Source organism: Siphateles boraxobius, unplaced genomic scaffold, assembly GCF_051911475.1.
Source record: "Siphateles boraxobius isolate OS27281-9 unplaced genomic scaffold, OSU_SipBor_1 3, whole genome shotgun sequence".
In the NCBI taxonomy this organism is placed as follows: Eukaryota; Metazoa; Chordata; class Actinopteri; order Cypriniformes; family Leuciscidae; genus Siphateles; species Siphateles boraxobius.
The window spans coordinates 12,280,261-12,304,684 of NW_027508919.1; the positions used below are offsets into that span (position 1 = coordinate 12,280,261).

Genomic DNA, 24,424 nt, shown 5'->3' on the forward strand with positions numbered 1-24,424 from the left:
CATACTACTAGTTAAAATTAGGCAACCATATTTTTTTTTCTTCATGTTTGTCTGTTTAAAATAAATTTCTATATCATTCAGTTGTTTTTCCAACACAAAATTGCTTTTGAAAAATGATTTCTTTCACCTTTAGGGTCAGGGTTTAGAAAATGTTTTGACTTAACTGAACCGCTGGGGTTTTGTGTTTCTCTGACTTTCGTCAGACTAAGCCAATTAATCATTCTAAATCCCATACACGATAAGGTAAAGGCCACAGCATGCTGCCTCCCTGAAGGGCTTTCAGAAAGGCTTCAGTGAACTGGGCTGCTCTGATGAAGAACTTGGATTTTGTCACTTTCAATTAGGTGGGGAATTAGTAAACAGAAAGAAAGAGAGAAAGAAAGAAAGAAAGAAAGACATGTTGAAAAACAACACAGACTGCCAACTACACAGACTGCCTAAACTTGACATATTTTTATCAACTTGAGCTCTCCTGTTCTTTATTTTATGTTATGTGCCAAAGAGAAAAAATAGACAGTACGAGAGACAGAGCAGGAAGAAAATGGATAAGGAAGTGAGAGATACGCCTTATCTCAAGTACCTTGCAATACGTTCTGATTGGATTCTGGCAGATGAAGATGGGAGTTTTCAGAGGTTATATTTGTAAGCCACAGACTCGGCTGGCATTCTGCCTTCAAGAGTCGCCTACAAACAGGAACATTTCTTGATCTAATAAAAGGGCCACAGTTCCATTATAGCACGGATGTTCAATGATTCGCTGAACTCTGACGTTCAAGTGAGACATTATTAGAGAAAAATGGTCAAGCAAACTCATTCTCTTTAAATCGTCTTACTGTAGCCTGCAGATGAGGCATTCATAGCCTCATCTGGAATAAGAAAAACCCCTAATGCTATCTTTGTGACTCCAGTCATGAGCTGACATAAGCCCTCTCATTTGATGTCCGCTCTCAAACATTTATGACAAAAATCTGACAATGTAATATCTTTAGTCAGTCAGTACAGAAAAGGAGAGAGTGAGAGAATGGAGAGAAAAAAGCACCCTAATATGAAAGCTTTCGCAAAGTAACACACGCTAAAAACAGAAATGGAAGACAAATAGCCCCCCATCCCCCCCATTATGTAGTGCTACTGCTACCAACTTCTTGTATTATGGTGCAGTACTAAACAAAATTTTGGGTTCAGGCATCTCCATGAAATATTTTACTGTACCTGAAAAATAAAGTTATATCTTGAAGTTTAGATAAGTTATTATCAAACAACCTGTAGATCAGGGGATTCATGCGTTAAAAAATATAACATCCAAAATATAGTAGTAATTTTAAAATAAATATACCCTTATGACACATGCTTATGAAAAAAGAAAATTTACTAGAACTAGAATTGACTGTTACAGAGCTTTACTTGGATTGTATATTTTGAATGTCCATTGAAGCATTTTTTATAGTTTTATGGTTTCATAGTCTTTTATGGTTATGAAAGCATCTTTTTTAGTTTTTCTCAATGTTTCTTAACAGCCCAATTTAGTAATTTTACATGATGCTGTGCACATACTGTACTGTGTATGTATATACAGTATTTTAAAATCAGCAGACATTCATGTTTTAAATTTTTGAAATTCTCTTTGCATGTTTACTTTGAAATCACTTTTCATAAAAAAAACAAAACAAATTTTTCACACGTTTTCAAAGTAACACTTAATGTGTGATATCGCTTAGATCAGGGCGAGAAGATGGAACCTGTGAAAAAGGACTTCTGATGGAAAAGTAGCTGGCCAGATACAGATACAGTTGAGACCCACAAGAGAGGAAAATAACTATATAAATGATTTCTCTCTCTCTTAGCCTCATCTCTCATTAACACAGATTTAGCTGCCAGCGCTGAAAATGCCTGTGGTTAAATTAATAGGATGGGAAAGGTCGGCCTACATTTTCTAACACAAGGCATTGCCACAGGGAATGACGAACAGACAACTTTTTACATGGTTTATCAGAATATTAGTGGATTCGTTAAATTATATAGAGAGGATAATGGGCAAGGTACACCATTGTTCGCTTATTTTAACTAGCAGATTATGTGCATTATTCACAGTTACATGTGTAGTGCCCTGGCATAACCCAAAAAAATAAAAATAAAAATGAACCCAGAAGAAAATTCAGGAAAATCCTAGCGGGTGCAATTCAAACTGGTGGGTTGTATGGATATGTGCAAGCTATCAGGATTGTGAGAGCAGATGTCCTTACAAATATTTTTTCATACCTACTTGCCAATTAAACTACCAGGGGATCTGCACATGGATAGACCTTTTAGGGAAATTGATTATCTATTTAACTCTCTGTTTTTTCACATTTGCATTTATAAAACATTATTTTGTTAAGCTACATGTAGCTTATTCATTTGCAGTTTACAATCAATTGATGGCCAGGACTCTGGATGTTAACAGGATGTTCCCTAACCCCATAGTAAAGGATCCAAAAGCATTTGGAGGTAGCCTATTGGAAGTGCATGTGGCATTATAACAAGAAAAGAAAAGAACTGCCATTATAAATATTGTTTTTCTTGCTAAAATCTCACACCTTTTGAAGTGGCCAAACTGAATTTGTTTTTGTACTTTTTTTAACTTTAAATTGTTCTCTCCGTGCCAGGGATTGGATTCATTATCATAAATTGGATATATGAAAGATAGATAGAAAGAGAGTTCACCATAACAGTGCCTAGCACTTTTATCTCCAGTGTTGTGCACTATAAAAGCCTTTTGCAGTTGAATGTGTAATATTGCATTTTTGGTTGTTTTTTGTGCATTTATTTTCACAGATTAATATCTGAACAGGTAATTTGTTTATGTATTGATCTGTGCTTGCCTCTTTTCTGCATCTAATACAAGCTTATGATGTATCGAGTCAATTACATATCAAGAACTCATTTCACTTATTACTCACAACACTTATTACTCGCCTCTATATTTATGAAAGGAAAAAAAAAGGTATTTTTGAGAGAATGTGTACAAAATATTGCACCATATATCTGCTGAGATTAATTTCTGCATTCACTGGGTTTACAAGAGTGAGAATAACCAGCTCCTTTGTGGGTCTATTGGCAACCGGGGTTATTTGTCTAGTAGGCAGGGTGTGCTGAGTGGTTGTTGAGGTGGTTTAATGAACAGCAAGATTGTTGGCAGGAAGATCGCTGTATAGCTGTAGCGCTGAGAAAACAGCAGGCCAACATAATTGTGCATTGTTCAGCCATAGAACAGGAGGCAGAGCATGTAATGAGCTGTAGCACCCGCTCACGTCTTTCCTAATGGGCTATGACCAGGTTCATCCTTCCAAGGGCCTTAGCCGCTCCAATCATTGCTATCGCCTATCCCCCCATGACTTTCTTTCGAAGAACCCAATATCCCCTTCTTCCTCCCTACCGCTTCTGGCTGTTCTTTGTTTTGTCTTTAATTATATACTATAATATTTCACCCGAAGAGGAAAATTCTGTCATCATTTACTCACCCTCATGTTGTTTCAAACATGTGCGACTTTTTTTCTTTGAAGAAAGGGAAGCCATGAGGGTGAGTAAATATAAGCCTTGACACGGGTCACCAAGAATCTTGGAACGTTCAAGTTTAGTGAGAAATATGTTGATGTTATTTGCAAGATGCTGTGAGAATTTTTCCACTAGCTTGTTTTTCCGTGGGGTTGGAAAGGTTTGATCCTGTTTTGCATTTTGATTGCTCAAGCCAGTAGGCCTACTTCACCGACACGATTTGTTGTTTCTTGAGTTTTTGTTTTTTTTACCTGAAAGCCTGAGACACGCAGAGTCAAAAGCGTTTGAAAGCCCAACAGACCAAAATAAACATCAGCGAGTGAAAAGCTCCTGAAATTGAATGTCTATGATGCAACAAAAAATGCGAAAACGATTTTAAGCTGCCTTTTTTTTTGGAGACCACTCCGCAAGACACAATGGAGGTTTGCTTTGACTCTCTCGTCACGTCCAGTGTTTGATGTCCTGCAGCCTGGGAGCCAAAGTTAATGAATGAGATCGGTGTGTTCTGATTTGCTGCTCTGTTTCTGGGCACTGCGCTCTCAGCATGCGCTGCAGCCTCTCTAACCACATTCTGACAAGACAGCTGCTCTGAAAGAGAGAACGATGAAGAATGTGAGAGAACGAGAGACTGGAATCGCACAGGGTTGATGAGTCTTGCTTCTCGGCTGTAATGATTAGAGTTTAATTTGTCCTTAGGGGTGCAGGTCACTCTAAAGATGTGTGTTCGGCGGCCCAAAATTCTGAGACCTCGTTAGCCTAAAGCGAACCGGCAGAGCCCGTTATAGCGACAAAAGACCACGAAGACGCCCACGAACACGCAAGTTGATCTGTCATAAATATAGCCGGAGGGGGTGGTGTGTGGTGCGGAGGGGTGTTATTCTCTGTTGGTCTCTTGTTTATTATGTCTTGGGTGTTTCATATAACAAATGGAGGGAGACAGTTTTCTCTCAGGGGTTCTTAGCTTCTCCCCACAGAGCGTGATTAATTGTTATTGTGGTCTATTTTTATGTCGTGTCCTGAAATACGAAGGTACAGGAGAGGTAGCTTGACAATGTAGCTCTGGGCTCTCGCTGACAGTGTTTGCTTTATGGTATTTTCATATTTTATGACCTCGGCTGATTTAGTTACTTCAAAACATTGCTCGCCATTAGATAGAACACAGGTACTAGCGAGCTCTTCCTTCCATCTGTAGCCCTGCGGTCCTGGGCAATGCTTTATAGAAGTGCTAATGCACAGCAGACAAGCATGTCTGACAGATTAGGGGACGCCGGAGAGACTCTCAGGACTCTCTTTCATCTGTTCGTGTCTTAATAATGATTACTCCACAGGCTTAAGACCAGATTTGTTGTGCCTGAGACGACTCACCCTGATTAAGAGGAACGCCTCAGGTTTAGCCACTAGAAGGACCAGGCTGCCAGGATGGAGAATTTGAGTGTGCAGACATCCTCTCAGAGATATTGGAGCGATGCTACCTGGGTGCTGCTTACTGGACTGGACAGGGAAAGAAAGAGAGTCAGGGAGTGAATCTAATTATAATGCTCCCGCCACAGTGCTGTGGTGGGCTGTAGCTTGCATGAGCAACCACAAAAAGCTGACTTTTGGTTTAATTTGGAAGACTAGCAATAATCCAGACTAAATCTCTTAAAGCTGCAGCTTTCCCTCTGTCGGATTAAGGGGCAGTCTTAAAAGGATAAGAGCTGCTTATCATTGCTTCCCTCAACACTTCCCAGTGACTTCCATAAAAAGTGTATATATGACACTAGTTACAGTCAGATAGTGTGGCCATGTATTAGCGATTATTTATCACCTATAGATTACACCTGTAGTATAAGCAAGCAGAATGTACTGAGATCATGTAATATTGGAGTAAATGAGGAAAACAAGCAGTAGGAAGCTATTAATTCCTGAGGCAGGATAACAGTATATCAGGAAGCTTACATCTGCTTTCAGTTTAATAACGTTTTCTACATTTTCTAGAAATATAAACCCATCTTCCATTGGTCACATATAATCTAGCCTCTTGAAAATCAGTAGGACATGTTTTATATCCATGTTATTATTTAGACATATTTGACTATTTCTAATTCCTAAAGGGATAATTCCCCTAAAAATCATTTACTCACTCTCATGTCATTCCAAACCTGCATGACTTTAATTTTTCTGTTGAACACAAAAAACACACACACACACACACACACACACACACACACACACACACACACACACACACACACACACACACACACACACACACACACACACACACACACACACACACACACACACACACACACACACACACACACACACACATATATATATAGCACAATTAAAAACAAAATCAACCAAAGTGCTAAACAAATCAATAATAGTATAGTATAAAAGTCAATAATAGTTACATAAAACAACAAAGATAATATTTTTAAAAAGTGTTTTAACTGTTTGTGTCCATACAAAGAAACCCCACTGACTTCCACTGTACGGACCAAAAAACAGACATTTTTTTGCAAAATATCTTAATTTATCTGCCAGAAGAGAGAGAGGAACATGAGGGCGAGTAAATGAATTAAAAATTCATTTCTAAATAGTAAGGCAGGAAAATATAACCATGAAAGCTGCATTTTTTTGGTTTTGTGAAATGATCCTTTTCATAATCCGAGACACAGCTGGTTAGCTATCCCTATATTTATTTATTTATTTATCTACAGGAAGTGGATTGACAGGATTGCATATGTACACCTTTTCAGTTTTCACTTTGAATACAATTCATATTCGCAACATGGCGAGACAGCTGGAAGTTTTATTTACTCGCTTGATACAACACCGCAAAACAAGCATTTGTAAAGTGGATAACTCTTAGATCTGGAAGGAAGTTGGTGAACAAAGCCTGTGGTTGTCATTACTTGAATTATTTATCTACTTTTTTCTTTTTTTCGCAGCAGCATCAGCAGCAGCAAGGCACAGAGCAAAATGCGAATGCATCCAAAATGAGCCTGTTTGTTTAAAGCTAAAGTGTTACTTTCTTTCTGTTTTGTTTTTGGCTGTCTCACTGTCAGTGCTGCTAGGGGAGCAAGCACTAATCCAGCACGTCATGATATTTGTTGTTTGAAATTGCATGAAAGCGAGAGGCCATGTGTCTCATGGGGGCGAAGAGCTAGAGAAATAGGACTCCGCAGGGGCAGGGGCAAAGAGAGCACAACCTTTTTTGGTCTAGATAAGCGAGTATCCAGTGGGGAGACAATCACTAAGGGAGCGATGCAAAAATAGAGGTGCATGTGTGTAATTCTTGTTTACAAGGTGACACCTTTTTAACCTTCTATTGACTGTATGCTCCTGAGAGCATCTGTTCTCCACCGGGAGAGGGACGTCACTTGATTCTTTCCCTCTGAAATCACCTTAAAGTTACTTTCTGGGTGTTAATTAACAAAGAATCCAATCCCACCAATCTGTTCAGGTTTTAATTAGCGAATATAACAATATACAAGAAATCCATGTTATCAGAAATCATGTTTGAAATATTGGTTTTGTAAGAACAAAAGGAGAGATAAATGCTTTCTCTCTCATAGAACCGATACCCCTGTATTGTTTAGGCTGACCTCGTCTCTAGTCTAACTAATTATCTCTATTAAAGCAGACCTGTTAACCAGGGAAATAATTATGCCGCATTTATCTGAGGGGCTGTTTGCCAGTCTTGGTATGTTCGTCCAACTACATTCTCAGTATGGGCAACTATAAAGGTAGATAGTAGTAGTTCTGGCTGGACTTCCATCATGTGCAACTAAACCTCTACAAATGATCCAGAATGCTGCAGCCCATCTTGTCTTCAACGAGCCCAAAAGGGCCCACGTCACTCCTCTCCTCATATCTCTGCACTGGCTACCACTCGCTACTCGCATCAAGTTCAAGGCATTGACACTTGCTTACAGATCGACCACAGGCTCAGCTCCCTCCTATTTTCACTCGCTCCTACGAGTATAATCCCTACCAGAAGCCTACGATCGGTCAATGAGAGACGACTCGTGGTACCATCTCAGAGAGCCACAAAATCACTCTCAAGAACATTCTCTTTCATGGTCCCATGCTGGTGGAATGACCTCCCCACCCTCGTCCGGAAATGCAGAATCCCTGACAACATTCAAAAGACAACTGAAAACCCATCTCTTCTGTGAGCACTTAACATAAAAAAAGAACTTTTCCTTTTCCTTTAAATCCTCCCTTGTCTGGCTTATGCTACTCTGAGCAATGTCTGAATTTTGTATTTTGAGCACTTCTTGCATTGTTTTTTGCCTCTTCACAATGACTTGACTTGTCTTTAGTCCTCAGTTGGAAGTCGCTTTGGATAAAAGCGTCTGCTAAATGACAATGTAAATGTAAATGTAGATGGCTGATTGTGATAATTATAATAATAAAAATAGAGAGAACATTAAATGTAAAAATCAGCTTCACTTACCATATTAGTAGTTTGTTGGCATATCTGGGCAAAACTGGGATGGATATGTGGAATGTTTTCAGATAAGACAAGGATTTCGAAGACAAATACAGTCAAAGAATGAAACGGTATATTTTGTGTCAATAATTACCTGAGCGCAAACTACTAAAATTACCATCAAATTCCCCCTGTAGATGTTATAACCCCATTTTAAAGACTCATTTTCAAAACATATCTTCAATTGCTTAATAACCTACAGCCCAGGACCCCAGGTGTCAGATCTTCTCTGTTTCTGCTAATCAGAGGAAGTGCTATTTTTCAAAGCTCGAACTGAACAAAATTGGAGCTGTTGAAGAACTCTTAGGTTGGCATTATTCTCATGTAATGAGTGTAAGAGAGCCCAATTATTCCACTTGCCATCAAAACAGAGGAAGATTAACTCTTCTCCACTTTGACACTCTCCAGCAGTACTATCTTTTTATAGATGTTCACACTCTTGATCCGTCTATGCTGCACTGATGTTATTTTTTGTTTCATAGCATACGCTACATGTTCGCATCTGTGTGCCATTGCTATGCTTTTTTTAGTGCACGATAGCTTCATCAACAAGCCTGCCACCTGAACAAAAACACAAAGAGAATCATGTGGCTCATCATGCAGAATGGCCACGACTTTCTCTGAAGAGCAGCATTAAAAGGCTAAATTAGAGATACAGCTACACTGTGCATACGGAGGGGGAACCATTTTCGCCCAAGCTTAGCTTGAATCCCAGTTAAGTATTGGGTTTTGAAGCTTAAATTGTCCAACTGCAGAGGGATTTCACCACTTTGCTTTTGAAAAACATAATGTAGATTAAATGGAAAGGCCACAGTTGGAGCCCTCTGAATAAATGAAAAGAGTCCAGCTCTATAGGATATCACATTTTTTTATCAGCCTGCAAGGAATAAAATTGGCCGCTAATCAGGAGGAGCCGAATAACAAGAGATGAATGAAATGGTTCGACACTACTCTGACACAAAGACAAACTAACACATCTGAATTTGTACAGACACACAGTGAGCCTCAAGATATGTCAGGCTCCGAAAAACCGCTGCGCACAAGCAAAAATACACAAGCACACCCACGTGTGCATGCACATGAATGCACCCTGACGTCTTTGATAAGAGACAATTACCACGCATTGTTTATGGTGCAAGCCAAATGATTTCAGCTCTTTATTTCAAGGAAGTCTTGGTGACAATAGTGTGACACAAGGTGTGCTATTACTCTCATTATACTGGCACAATGCCAAATACAAATCTGATCTTTAACAGCGCAAATGCAGATGTTTGAAGCATAGAGGGGGTGATGTGCCGTCCGTATGCTGTTTTTTTTTGTTGTTATTCACAACCCCCTTGACATACTCTCCTCCCCCCAAACCTGGTTGGCCCTAAAGATGGTCTAATACAAATTAAATTAAAGAAAGTCAGCACATATAATCCTGGTGTGTTTCAGCTGCTGCAATGGTGTGGGGTCAAGCCCGCAGCATCTGGCCCTCCTCGCCACAAGCTGCTCCACTCTCTCTGGGAGCTGGAGCAGAGAAGCACCCCTACTGGCCCACTTAGGAGAGTGTGTGTGCGTGCACATGTGGTTGGGCCCAGGATGTGGGAATGTAAAACAAGGGTGTGAGCCTGTCAGCACGCATGTAAAGTGTATTTCTGCTTATGTGGGTTTGTTTGTTTGTACAGTGTTAAAGGTGTGAAGGGAAGGGTGTTAAATAAGTGTCGTGGTGCAGTTAAGAGAATGTTTTGAAGCAAATCGCTAATTGAAAATCCAAAGAAATGCATGTTTGGATTAGCCCCATATCTGTCGACAGTCCCTCGTGTAACACACAGCGCAATGGTGTGAGGGGAAGATGTTGTGGAGTGGTGATGGCAGGCTGTCAGCACCCTGATCAACATCTGTTCATTGGTCTACAGATGAGCCACTGATGTGTGGCAAGGTAAAGTGTCGCTCTCAATCCCGATGCTGACAGCTGCTAAAAAAGGCCATTTCAAATATTAGGAACAGATGTGTCTGTATGTGTACTCTTATAGTATTGAATCATGAATTGTGCTGATTGGGTCAAGCTTGTTATGATTACAGTTGAGTTTTTATCCTCCCATCTGTCCATTATGGCATTAGCGCCCAGCCACTACTACGTATGTCATCTAGCAGCGCTTAGTAAGGTGGTAAAGTGCATAAGGGCATAAACTGCAACAAGAGCTTGGAGGAAAGGCGTGGGTTGGTTTTTGGATCTTCGCAGTCTTTAATTGCAGTGGATCTGCTTTTTTTTTTTTGCTAGAAAAACAGAGCAAAACATTGTTAAAGAATGTAGCCACTAAATAATGTTGAGTGATGATTAAAAAATACAAATATAATATTTAGCAGATAATTTTGTCCAAAAATGGATTAAAATCCCAAAAGGTTAAGAAATAAAGGGGAAAGAAACTAGGGGTGGTGATGGCGCAGTGGATAAGACACATGCCTTTGGTGTGAGAGACCCGGGTTCGAATCCACTGTGAGACACCAATGTGTCCCTGAGCAAGACACTTAACCCCTAGTTGCTCCAGAGGCGTGCGACCTCTGAAATATAGCAATTGTAAGTCGCTTTGGATAAAAGCGTCAGCTAAATGAATAAATGTAAATGTAAATAAAGGAGCCAACAGTATTAAAAGGGCAGGTACGTTTAAAGTCTTAATTTTTTTATTTTTTTAAACATTATACATATTAACTTAGCATTTTCAATTGGCTTTTACGCATTAAATGCATTTTAAAAAACAAAGAAAGATGAGGATGAGGAATAAGACCCTCAGCTACATACAGTATAAAGAGAAACAAAGTATTGTTAAAGCGGCTGATTTGAATGTGAAGAAGTGAATGATTTTTAGAACCCCTTATGAGAACCACAGTTACCCCTTTTCCACCAAAAAAGAACTGGTTCGGGACTGGTGCTGGTTCAAAGTTGGTTCGGAGTTGGTTCAACTTGCGAACCTTCTCAGAACCGGTTTGTTTTTCCACTGACTAGAGCGCCCAGCGAACGACGTCGTTACATCACTGTGTACGTCACTATACGTCTCAGCTAGAAACACTTGCAAGTACAACATTACTTTGGGATTATCTCTAACTCGTGTTCCAAGAAGGCTTTAAAAACAATTGAAATATGTAAGTCTTTTAATCTTTTCCTTTGATATGTAATCTTTTCTGATTAGTTATGTACCCCTGTCTTGCGTCTTTTTTTTTCTTTCCATTTATTTGTTCTATATTGTGACTGTTTTCTTCTTTGCTGACATAATGTTTTCAATAAAAAAAAAGCTAGAAACGCTTGCGCAAACTTCAAGCATAACAATTACAGTGGCGGACTACATCGTGTTTCTGCAAATGTTTCTCCTGGCTTTGCGGTCAGAAAAGATGTTTAGAACACATCTAAACCCGCCCCCAGCCCCCGCCGTAAGCATGACGTGGTAAAAGAACGGTTCTCTGGTTCTAGTCCAGCAAAGAGTTGGTGCAGCTTTGGAACCAGTTTTCCTGGCCGAGAACCGGTTCTTTGGCTGGCGAAACACAGAACTGGTTCGCGAGTAGGCACCGGCTCCGAACCGGCTCTTAAAATGCGTTGGTGGAAAAGGGGTAGGTTAGATTGTTACATAGTGGAAAGAGAGAGAGGCTTGAATCTGTCATTCATATTAGCATCACCTTAAAATGTCTAGACCCTATGCTAAATGCTACACTATCGCTCTGGAGCCCAGGATCCGAAGCCAAGTATGCAGTAAACATTGTTTGTTTGAATAAGTGGGGAAGGTTGGAGGGATTAGTGAAAGATGATGAAGTTTCGCACCGCTTCCTGTTTGCACATTGCATCACATTGCATCTCATCTGTTAGGGATGTCAATAAGGAGATGTCAATAAGGAGGCTGGCTCAATCCATCTTAGAAAGGGGGAAAAGAGAGAAATGAAAGACAGAGTGAGGAAAGAGAAAGTGCACTTGAGGCAGAGACAGACAGGGAGTACATCCGGGGAGACTTAGAGTCTGTAATGAGTTGCTGCAAATTTCCATATACAGGGGAAAAAAAAGAATCCTGGAAAGATGATTTTGTGCCTTGTCATTGTGAAAAGGTGCCTTGCTTTCGGCGGGGGGAGGCAAATGGGCTGAAAGTGTGTGTGGAGGATGGGGGTGGGGGGTCTGTTAGACATCTCAGTACGTTGACAGATATTTGGGAGAACATAACCCTAGATACTATGTCATTATTTTGGATCAAAGTGTCAAGATATATGATTTACACTCATAACAAAAGCAGCATCCAGAATGGATGAGTCGGCACTCCCTACTGGAGCACAGTGCTGGATATTACACTGATGTAAAGGTGTTCACATCGCTCATGTCCGCTCACGCCCGTCGAATGAGTCTCTGTGTGTATTAGCAAGTGTGTCTGTGAGGGAGAGAGAAACAGAAAGATGCATGACTATGGTGTAAAATGGCACAATGGAGCTCATCCTGAGCTGTGAATATAACAGGCGAAGCACTCACTCTCTTCATGTTCAACAGTGCAGCCAGAGTCGTTTGGCATAGATATATCTATCTATCTATCTATCTATCTATCTATCTATCTATCTATCTATCTATCTATCTATCTATCTATCTATCTATCTATCTATCTATCTATCTATCTATCTATCTATCTATCTATCTATCTATCATGAGCAAACCTCTAATTTTAAGAATAAGAAAATTAACAAGCCACATTAAAAATGCTAGATGATACAAACAGAGCTTTTTACGTATTTAGATTAAAAGAAAACATCAAAAAACCTACAATATTGTTTTAAAATTAATTTATATAATAATGATATATTTATATTTTAAAATAGTCGTGATTGATTTGTACTGTTCAAAAGTTTGATAAATTGATAAATCAAATTGATAAAAAGTGACAGTAAGGACTTTTACATTTTTACAAAATATTTATTTTTTAAACAAATGCTGTTCTGTTGAATTCTGTTGGTTGAAAGAATACTGAACTGTTTTCAACAATTATAATAATAGGATAAATGTTTTGTTTTATTCCGATCATTCTAGAGCACCAAATCAGCATATTAGATCATTTCTGAAGGATCATGTGGCTCTGAAGACTGGAGTAATGATGCTGAAAATTCAGCTTTGCCATCACAGGAATGAATTGCATTTTAAAATATAATGAAATAGAAAACAGTTATTTTAAATGATTATAATATTTCACTCAAATGATCAAATAAATGCAGCCTTGGAGAGTATATACACAAACAATTACTAACCACAATCTTTAGAACAGTAATGTAGTCATGATAGATTTCCTAAAAATACTAAGAGCCACAAATAAAAGAAAATTCTACTAATTTAGTAGGAAAATAAAGACTGTACCTCAATAACCTGTGCGTGTCACATCCTTTTATCTGAAGGCTACTACATTCTGCTATTATCTATCATCCAGGTGACTTTCCTTTTCCATCCCAGGTGACCACAGGTGGAATGCAAGGAGCCTTTTGAATAAAAGGAGTGAATGTATTTTAGTCCAAGCATTTGAATTAGAATAACATCCCATAGGAGTGACTTCTGCAAGTTCTGTGAGTTTCATTAGTTTCTATGGCTAAATTGTCCTTTGAAAATGCAATATGATAAGTCAAGGCCCCCCACCCACACACTAGCCACCACAATCACACACACACTTTTCTTCTATTATGACCAGTATGCTTCCTGTAAAGCATCCAAGCAGATTGTGAATTCTTTGAAACACACATAGACACACACTACGGGTTGAGAAGGATATTGTAACATCCAAAGAGCTATTTATAGTGGACAGAGTATCTGATCAATTCCCAAACACCACAGGCCAACAACAAACCCAAGTGTTCTTGTAAAAGAGAAATATCAGAGTACGCACACACACTCTCACATGTACAGTAGATCAGAAACGAGTGTCACAGTAGGAATGTGGCCTAACATTAGCAAACTACTCAACAGTATGACCCTCCTTGCAGGAATGCAGATATGCATGATAGGAAAGGTTATTTAAATCTTTTCATCACACAAAAAGGCGGAGAGTTCTGACATATGATGACCTTATGAATTATTAACATAGCTGCTATTAATGTATGCATAATTAATCACACACAAACTGAATTGAGCCTATAGCCCTTAGCATATGTAGATTGAGTCTTTTACAGGATCAAACAGAAGGGCATTTTCTTTTTCCCTTCTCTGTTAACGGTGCAGCTGTTGAGCTAGGAAATACCCATTTCTGCTTTGGTTGTTTATGAGAGCTTTTTGATTGTTTTCTTAAAGAAAATGTATCTACTACACTTTGCAGGAAAATCAACGCTGAATGAATGGGGTAGGGAAGTGTATTGTGTTTACTCATTTGTAACACACTGTTTCATACCCATGGAGGAGTGTTTTAGTTAGTGGAATAATGCGATGCCGAAGGTTATTGCAGGATACAGGCTTAAAAATGATTCCTTTACGTATTTTTTTTGGAAGTAGTTTTTTGAAAATACAAATCACTTTGAACCCACTGTTTTTTTTTTTTTAAACAACAGAACAACATACAGCCAGTTTAAAGCTCCAAAAGCGTTTATCCTCGAAAATGGCTCCCTTTCATAATAAGATGGATTTGCAACGGGCCAAACTGAGTTGAGTGTGAATTGACAGGTGATGAAGTGGAATGATCTCGGGTATATGGCAGCTTATTTGTCACATAGGCTCCCGTAGCAATTGATTCGTTATAATTTGTGTTTGTAGGTAGCCGGCTTCTATTAAACGTCAACAAGTCCTCATATTCATCACGGTTCCTGCCGAAGAGGCAGAAATAGAAAACGTAATCTCATCCTGATGCCAAGGTGAGCCTGAGGCGCTCCTTCACCTCGCTTTATACTGTCGAGCCTCCCCTAGGGCTCACAGGGTCTGGAAGAGAAAGAGGGGGGAAATCTATAATCTAGCAGATGGCAGAGGATCTATGGGAAATTCTATAATCAGGGGTTGGCAACCTAACACCGGGCTGAGGAGCGCTGTGTTTCTCTGAGCTGGGGAAGGAAGGATAAATCCACTCCTACCTGGTGCGAAGATGAAGCTGCGGTGGTCCGTTCCTGTCGTCACTGGTGCCGCGTGGAACTAGACGAGCGGCTTAGAGATGCTGCAGACCCACCAAAAAGATGGCGGGGTGAAATGAGAAGGCTTCAAGAGAGTAGGAGGCAAGAAAACAATGAAAATTAAAGTAAAGGAAGGCCTGTATGTCATACAAGGAAAAAGGAAGAATGTGTGATGTTTGTGCAGAGCGACTCCATGTTGAGATTGGCTTTCAATATGCCGGCGGGTGAGAGACTCCCCTGTTCTATTCACACAGTCAAACGGCACACACGTAATTTCTCTGCAGCCTCACTGCAGCAATACATTTGTAGATATATAGACATCTCCTAAGCCTGCGTGGAAAATGCCACCCTTGGTACAGGCTCATTTCTGCTCATATCACTAAGCCCTGCTCAACAAAGCCTGTCTCCAGTTTTGCCATTTTTTTTAAACAAGAAAATAGCTATGTACTACCTGCCTTTGCCTCATGATAACCTCTCCTCGGTAAGCTCCTTGTGGATGGAGGTAAATAAACAACAGGACTCATTATGAATACCGATTTCCTCCCAGCACTCTTGGGACTGTGTAAATAAGCTTTAAGATGACTGAAGAGTCAGCTTCCAAATAACTGCGAGCACCAAACTGCGATTATAATGAGTTAATGGAATGGTTTAACTTTAATTGAGGTCCTTCATATTGCTTTTTTAGTTCATGTGATCCATAATGCTTTTTTTTTTATAAAAAAAAATAATAAAAAAAAAATAAATAAAAATATATATATATAGCCGCAGCATTGGTATTCAGAGGAGAATATGCTTTTCCACCTCTGACTGTGACATATTAGGAGCATTTGAACTTTAGTTGAGTTAGAAAGAAGAAAAGGGAACTCGCTTGATCTTCAAGACACGTTTTTTAATTTTTTTTATCCCCAACCACTCCCTAAAATGAAAAAAAAAAAATGCTTTGAGCTTTAATTTAACTAGTTTTGTGTCCTGGAATGATTTTAATAGGCATTTTATCTGAAAACAATGGTACAGTCTGATAATTATTAATTGCTGTTCTAGCGTACAGTTTGAATTAGTGCATAATTTGCATGTGTAAATGCAAGTACGGGCTGATGTATCAGTCTCAGAAGAGATAATACATAAATTGCAGCGTGACATGTTATTTTCCCATTTTTTTGCCACCTGAAGAACTCCTGCTCCGCTCGCTCGTTGCATCTGGCCTCTGTACAATGAACGGTCTCGCATCCGGACTATGCAACCAATTGTCACGCTGGGAAGAAGGCAAATCAAATCTCACAGCGGCAACTAAGCGAGGAGATTGCTTTTCCTCTCCACTAGCTGAAGTTGGAAGAGTTCGGTTGGGGTTAGAGGCTGCAGGTTGGAGAGAGAGAGGGAGGGAGGGAGGGAGGAGAGAGAGAGAGAGAGAGAGAGAGAGAGAGAGAGAGAGAGAGAGAGAGAGAGAGAGAGAGAGAGAGAGAGAGAGAGAGAGAGAGAAATTAGGTTAGGGTGTCACCTTGCTCTCTGAAGGTCTCGTTTACCACCCCCTTTCCATTACTTTCCTCTCCGGCCCTTCCACCTTCGCTCACAGAGCTCTTAGGGTGCGATTTGCCACACCAGACCCTTAAGTATGTGGGAAGAAACACAACAATAATTACGGGGATAGGGTGACACTGTCCGCCAAACTGGGGCCGCTCGGATCATAACAACACATTGTAGAACCTGATTAAGTAGCCATTTGTGGCAGCTCGTCTGTAGTTTAAGCAACCCTCATCTCTGAGCCTGAAACCCAACCTCTGTGAAAGAAATATTGATAGTCCTTATGATTTGATGGCGGTCAGCGGTGTAGGCATACAGTACATTACTTTACAGGAAGATTGCTGCTAATGCATGGAAGCTCTTTGGCATAAAGACCTCTAAGGGCCGAGGGCGCCTCTTAAATGACCTCTGGCCATCAACCTGAATTAATGAAAAACACAAGAACATTGTGGAATACAATTGATATCCTTTTTTGGGGGAAGCTTACTAATTATCATGATCCATTAGTGAATCATCACCACACATCAATAGATGCTTTTATTGTGGAATAATGGCACTTATCTATCACGTTCTTCAAAGAACGTGTTGATATCTGCTTGAATACAGTACTGAAGCGTATTTCGTAATCTCCTGCAGTGAGATGCCTCCATGGAACAGCAGCTGCATTTGCATAACTGAAGCTATTACTCCAATTAGCCCATTCTGATATAAGCGGAGAGATCAAAATGTCAACAGAAGGAAATCTGCTGAGATGACGGAGCCTGCATCATCGACAGTGACTCTTCTTGTAAAAGGGTTAGTGATCCGTGCAGTGTAACTGCGTTTCAACAGTGCTCTCATTTGTTTTAAGTGCCGTGGCCGAGGAGAGTGAGAGCATAGCTTCGTATAGATAGACAAGTAGGACGGCCTCTCGCTCTCCCAGAAGGGATCTGTATAACGCCGCTCAGAACCAATTATGGGCCGGCCACATAGAGGCACATCATTTGGAAATTTGTATTCTGTCTTTTTTAATGAAGCTTTCCCCTTGTTACTCAGTCCGCTATTCATTAGTCTTTTTGTGGACGACTGTAGAGATGGAAAGGTTCTGTAATGTGTTCTCACAAGGACTAAAGGTGGCATAAAACACACACACGTGCACACACATGCGCGCGCGCGCACACACACCTACCTATCTATCTATCTAACAAATATTTCCGAACTGAGGTTTGTATATATACACCTCAGTTCTGAACTATTTGCTCATGCCTGTTACTTTGATATTAATGGAGTCATAACTAACTTGTGAGCTACAACGAGAACAAACAAGTGTATGTTCCAAACTGAGGTCTGCTAATATAATGTTAATTAAAATTGCTTTTTACAAATTATCTCTGTGATTACAATGACTTAAGGTTTAATTAGAAACATAGCAAACACCCACAAAGGAAATCCCCCCCCCCCCCCCCACACACACACAAGAGAACGTTAACCTTCAGTGAGTACAGTTTTAACCAGCCCAAACATCTCAATTAGACGCCTGGTCACCCGTCACTTGTAATTAAAATATTATCATGCATGGAGGTAATTAAGAAGTGTGGAGGTGAGGCAGTAAGCAGCAGCTTATTGACTGGAGATGGACGAAGATCTGAGGTGGACAGTGATGAGCATTACTACACTAGAAAAACAAGATTTTTTATTTTTATTTTATTTAAGTATATTTAACAGGCCCCTAAAGATATGACATATTTCATTTAAAAATATGTATTGTTAAAATTAATTAAATCATGACAATCACGTTAATGTATTTGGTCTTGGCGGGCTAAATCTGCTACGCATGCTGCTTTTATATAATATCAAAAACCATTAAAAGTATGTTTCCAGAAGTAGGATCCAATAAATCAATTGTGAAATTAATCCCCCTAACATGTCACTTATATAGTTGTTGACATGTACTACTTTTGCGGTAGGGATCTCATAGTCACTGGTGATATACACAGATGAAGGAAATGGGCATGTTTTGAGATCATAGATCTTTATGCAGAGTTATTCCGTCTGTGATTATGATAGCTTGTATCTGTCTCCCAGCAGCTAGTGTGGATTGTGGAGGTCCCTGGCTGGCGGCATAATCATTGGTCTTGTTGCACTGTCTGCATTAACCTTCTTATCGTCTGGGTGACTGCTGTTGTCAGAGGGGCTGATGGCTAGACTACCCCTGGAAGGAAGCCATTGAATTATTTTCTATCTCAGTTTTGAAGTTGAATCTAAGAGGCAGGTTTCTCCCAATTGAAAATACATGCATCAATAGTAGCCAGTTAGATTAAAAATGTTTAATCCAAACAGGAAAACAGCCAGTTTTTCCACTAAATGAACATAATATTTCTTATCCTTTTATGCAGCAATTAAGCAACAGCCATTTACAGTGATATTAAGCTGCATATATGTTTATACTAATCATTTTAAATATGAGAAATGCCCTGTGGAGACTTTTTGACCAAGCAAATGAAACGTTGAATCTAGGCCTGGTTTCACAAACAGGGCTTAGATTAAGCCAGGATTAGGCCTTAGTTCAATTATGACGTTTAAGTAGCTTTTATAAACAATGTCTTAGAAACACATTTTAAGATATGTCAGTGCAAGTTGGTTTCAGTTAAAACGGCTCAAGCAGGCATTTTAGTCTGACACTAGGCTTAAGCCTTGTCTGTGAAACCGGGGGCTCGAGTTCCGATTCACTGAAATGAACAGTTTAAAGTGATTCATTAGTCAATTAATTGAACTTACCAATAAGACATAGGAACAGGTCTTTCTCAACACTCTAATTCCTGCAAGTCACAAGTCAAAGAGGATTGTGAAATTAGTCATGCTGTTTACAAACTTTAATGACCAAATATGAAGTGCAATGAAGTCTTTGCATTATTCATGATGTTGATTTAATCTCTCAAACCCAACAATACCGCCACAAATATACTGTGAATACTCGATAAATATATCACGCAGTTCTACTGTGTACTTCTAGTCATTTATTTAAAAAGTGCTGCTTTCCAGAAGACTCTGAAGTCTCTTTCTCAATGTGGGTCAAAGAGTCATCAAATGCAGATCATTGAGGCCTTTTCATCTGCAATTGCAAAGTTTAAAAAAAAAATCCCCTGGCACGCTCTTAATTTCTTCCCTCTGTATATTTATTTCTTTGATATTTCCACATTAGCATCTTCAAAAGTATTGTGAGTAAAAGCAGCACTCGAAGAGAGGAAACTTTTTTCTCCAACCCCCAACACCCCTCCTCTATTTCCCAGTCTGGCTTAATGACATTTGGAAGAGCGTGGTCTGACTAAGGATGTTTTTTGGGTGGGGGAGGCTGGAGGAGTGACGACAGGAGCAGACTCACTGCAGCGGAACAGGCCACATGTGCTTAGAAAGAGAATGGGGGAGTTTGCCTTTGAAAGCCCAGGCAGCTAACTAGAGTCTTTGTGTAAAATAACATTTATATTGAAAGGCAATTACTGGTGACATTATTTTGGTTGCTGCATAATTAAATTCATTTTTGTTCTTTCTCTCTCTCTTTCTTTCTCTCTCTCTCCCTCTTTAATTCTGTCTCTTTCCCCCAGACGGAGAATTATTCCATTGACACCAGTTATGTAAACAGCAGAGCACACCTAATTAAAAGGTATGTCTTTATATAGCAATCAGATTAACTTATCTAACTTATTTTGATGCGTTCTTAAAGCGGTCAGATCATAGCTTGTTTTGTTTTTCATATTTTCTTTTGTATTATGCTAAACATCCTATTTGCATGTGCAAAGAGCAATACAAGTATTATATTATATATTCTGCTTTGGGTGTACCAAGTGTCAGATATTTCGGAATGAGATATTTTGCATATTAGTTTCAATGGGTGGACATACAATTACAGTACAGTATAAAATTACAACACTTTTTATCCAACAACAACAAAAACTTATGATATGGCCCTTTTAAGATGCCATTTTTCATTAAAAATCACCAAAAAATAAAGTCTTAGGGTTGGCCACATATTGTATAGGCAAGATATTAATCCTCAAAATGTTTATAAATGGCCAGTGTTAAGCTTTAATAATTCAGTACTGTAAATGATTAAGCACATACTCATCAAATATTTCGAATTATTATTTTATTTTTTTCCTAATATGAATAATTCCATCAAATCCCTGCAAACGTGTATACATATTACATGTTAGAGAATATTAAAACTGTAGCCCAGAGCGGAGGAGACTTGGGCGGTTAAGCTACATCTGTGTAGATGTTAATCTGATAGCTAAATCTACATGAATTTTAATCCTGGAATTCCAAAGGATTCTTCCTCAGTGCACACAAGGAGGGCTTTGTAAGGCCACGGAGATAAGGAAAAGGTAACGTTATTTTGCACTGTGGAAGAAAAGAGCAAGGACAATAGATCCTTTGTACTGGCAGGACTTGGCTAGCATTCCTCAGTCCACCTAAAAGGAGGCTATTGACTGGCATGGAGCATTGGCATGCAGACGTCCCTAATGAAGGTCCTTGCTCGCCTGGGGCCCTGGCTGCTACGGATCTGCACAGGGACTTTAATTCCTCTTTTACCTGGAGCAAAAAAACATTACGGTTTACCTCAGTACCGCATTTTTCAAACCAATTACAGCAATTTTATCTTCTAAAAAAGCACTGCCTATGTTTACATAAACAAAGAGTATTCAAGTGTCGACTGTTTGGCTCTGCGACACTACAAAGAAATCCCTTCCGGAGCCTGTGGGCGCACAGACTGGGACAGGTGCAATTAGACTGATAAAATCAGAGGCTGCACTACCACCATTGTAGTGACATTGCTAGAATTCTCTCCCTCCTCTCTTTCTCCTTAGAAGAGGCTGCAGAGATGCTTTTGTCTATGTATGTCAGTGTGTGGATGTGTATGCATGCGTTTCTGATCTTCGCTGTTGCTTCAGAGGCTGAATGTGTTCCACTGGGCTAACTATCAAATTAAGGGAAATCAGGCTTGTTCACTGCAGCTGTCTCCTGGCAGCTTTTTTTTTTACCCCTCTCGCTTTATCAAGTCATATAATGTGGGTAAAGAGGGAAAGCACAGTTTGCTCAAATTATTAAACCTCTTTCTTTAAAACATCCTCTCTTTCTTTAAACATCCAGGGGTTTATGTGACCAACATAAGTTCTCCTAAATAAGAGGAAGTGGCCTGATTTTGTTTAAGTAAAAAACAACAACTATGCAATAAAAGAATAGTAGATTGTCAAAATTCAAAAGTACTTCTCTTCCAGGAAACTTAATCATAAATATTGATGGCTCATCTTGTATGCAGGGGTGTTATACAAGATATCTATGTCTGTGCAGTTTTATTTAACGATTCACATGATTATAAATATACTTTTATAAAGTGGTAGTTAATTTTACACACCCCCCGGGTTCCATTAGTTAACACTGGTTAATGCCTTAAATAAATAAAAATGAGCAGTACCTTCGTTACAGTATTTATTCATAATTTGTAATGCCAGATAATACAAATAAAACTGTTCATTGTTAGTACTTGTTCAGGTCTATTAAATAATGTTAACAGATTCAACGTTTGTGAGTAGATTCAAAAATTGTGTCAATACAATGAAAGTAAATGAGGCAATCAAGTTTTAAAAAGACAAAAAAGTATCATAAAAGTATTTCAGAGAAGTAATTTTGTACATTGTTCTGAAGAAATTTAAAATATTAACATCTCAGGACATACCTATATGGGACCACTTTTATTAACTTACATTATCATTACTATATAATATGCCTTAATTTTGGTCTGTTCCTCACACAAATCCATCGTCATATGCACCGCTTTTATCATATTTTTTTAGGTCATTTTGGATTTGGACAACCCTAGACCTCATTTACTTTCATTAAAGAGAATGTTACATAGACGAGAGAAAGCCAGAGCTTGAGTGTCTGACATAAGGGTTGGAAAATGATGACAGAGTTTCAACTACCCCATAAATGCCTCTGCAATCAACAGACGTATTTCTGAAACGGTCTATAGAAAATGTAGGAACTTTGACCGAAGCAACACAAAAGAGCTCTGCACAGCCACAGTGAGTGCAGGCCATTGACCCCCAATCCTTTATCCCACCATATAAGAATTTGTGAAAAAAACACCTATTTTCAGCTACACTCTCTGTGTGGCTGGAAGATAAATAAAGGTAGCACGGGGTGAAGAGAGAGTGAATGATGAAACCAAAGTTGACAGTTAAATAACACTATCCTTCTTTCTTGTCTTTTCTCCTTCACCTGGCTGTAGCACGTCAACATTCAAGGACATGGAAGGAAACAGTCTGAAGGACAGCGGGCACGAGGAGAGCGACCAAACCGACAGCGAACATGATGTTCAGAGAGGGCACTACGCTGACACGGCTGTCAACGACGTACTGAATATGACCGTGCTCCCCAACAATTCGCAGCTACATGACCAAGGTAAGACAGAAAGATCTTGACTAGCTGAATGCATATAGGGGGAAAAAAGCAAGACTTAGCTTCGCAGGCAGAGTTGGCCCAGAGGCGCCCTCTCTAATGGACAGGCAGCACTTCTCTTCCTGGAGTCTTTGATACGAGCCCGAGAACATTATTGACGGATGTGAGCAACGTCTGCAGTCGACTGCTACACGTCAGATCCAGACCTAAATGGCAGCAATTAGGCTGACAAAGGTTGAAGGTGGAAATCTACATATCACGCAGTCTCCTCATGCATAATTCATGTGGATCATTTAGCAGGGAATTAATGTTGATGTTTCTTTTTTTCCGACTGCCGTTAAAGACATCCGGTATGATGGCAGGAGTCAGTAAGAGGTCATGTTCACTCTCAGCTACTGCCACTCAATGCTACAAAGTTATAGAGCGACGAGTGGCAGCGCTACTGAGAATCAAAGCACGGAGAAGACCAAAGGATGGTTTTATTGCACCGATTGTTTTGTGTTGTCATGCTCAATCAGCCTTTGATCTATGTAATTTAGAACAACTGAACACCTCTAGCAGCCGCTAATAGTCAATAGCGAAAAACTCTATTCTTGTCGGATGGAAATTAGTCAACCAATTTTCTGAATTACAATGAGAGCTTGACATTTGCTGAATAGAAAATGGAGCATTTCTGAGGGAGATGAATCATTAAAATCGTTATTAAAATTAAAAAATGGTCATTAAAATCTCAGATAGGAGTTTAAAGAACGTGAGGCATTGTGGCTCGCCTGTGACGCGCTAAATCAAGCCTGGCTGTGTCTGAGTCATAGTAATGCCGCTTACAGATCTTGGTGTCTTGCTTAGAGAAGAAGAGCCCAATAAGAGAGCTAGGGATAAGAGAAGAAGAGCCCAATAAGAGAGCTAGGGATAAGAAAAGACAGAGTTAACGGCTATAAAATAATTTAGCTTGTTCTTCCTCATTGTGTTTTTTCCCCTCTGTAAAGCAGGAGCCTGAATTATGTAGAATTGGCAGGTGAACCAATTAAGATCTCATTTGGTCCAGATCGTGTGCTCTATGGCTAATTCCAGCAGGATAATTAACCGGTTTGTTCTCCAGATGAATCACACGACGTATGGCTACTTGACAACCGGAGGGAGGAAACATTCTCCCATTTAAATGTTTATATGTAAATTTGTTTGTGCGTTGCTAGGCTCGCCGTGGTGTCCATGTTATGTCTGCACTATGGAAACCACTGAGAGGAATTACAAGCCTCTGGGTTTCCATGATGGAGATCTTTCTGCATTTCTTTCACCGCCAACTTCCTGTCAACGTGTAATGAACAATTAGTATGTCTCATGACTACAGTTTAAGCTGTTGTAGAAGTCTCT

General features: G+C 39.5%; 1 protein-coding gene across 4 annotated transcripts in view; it reads left to right on the top strand.

The window, feature by feature from the left end:
- The window catches only part of pcdh19 (protocadherin 19), a 56,865-nt gene that overhangs the window by 11,170 nt on the left and 21,271 nt on the right, over nucleotides 1–24,424 (top strand). For all 4 annotated transcript variants that reach the window (XM_077247903.1, XM_077247901.1, XM_077247904.1 and 1 more), the window contains exons 3-4: nucleotides 20,197–20,255; nucleotides 22,884–23,056. In XM_077247903.1, the coding sequence (XP_077104018.1) occupies nucleotides 20,197–20,255; nucleotides 22,884–23,056 (232 nt within the window). The remainder of the gene's footprint in view (nucleotides 1–20,196; nucleotides 20,256–22,883; nucleotides 23,057–24,424) is intronic.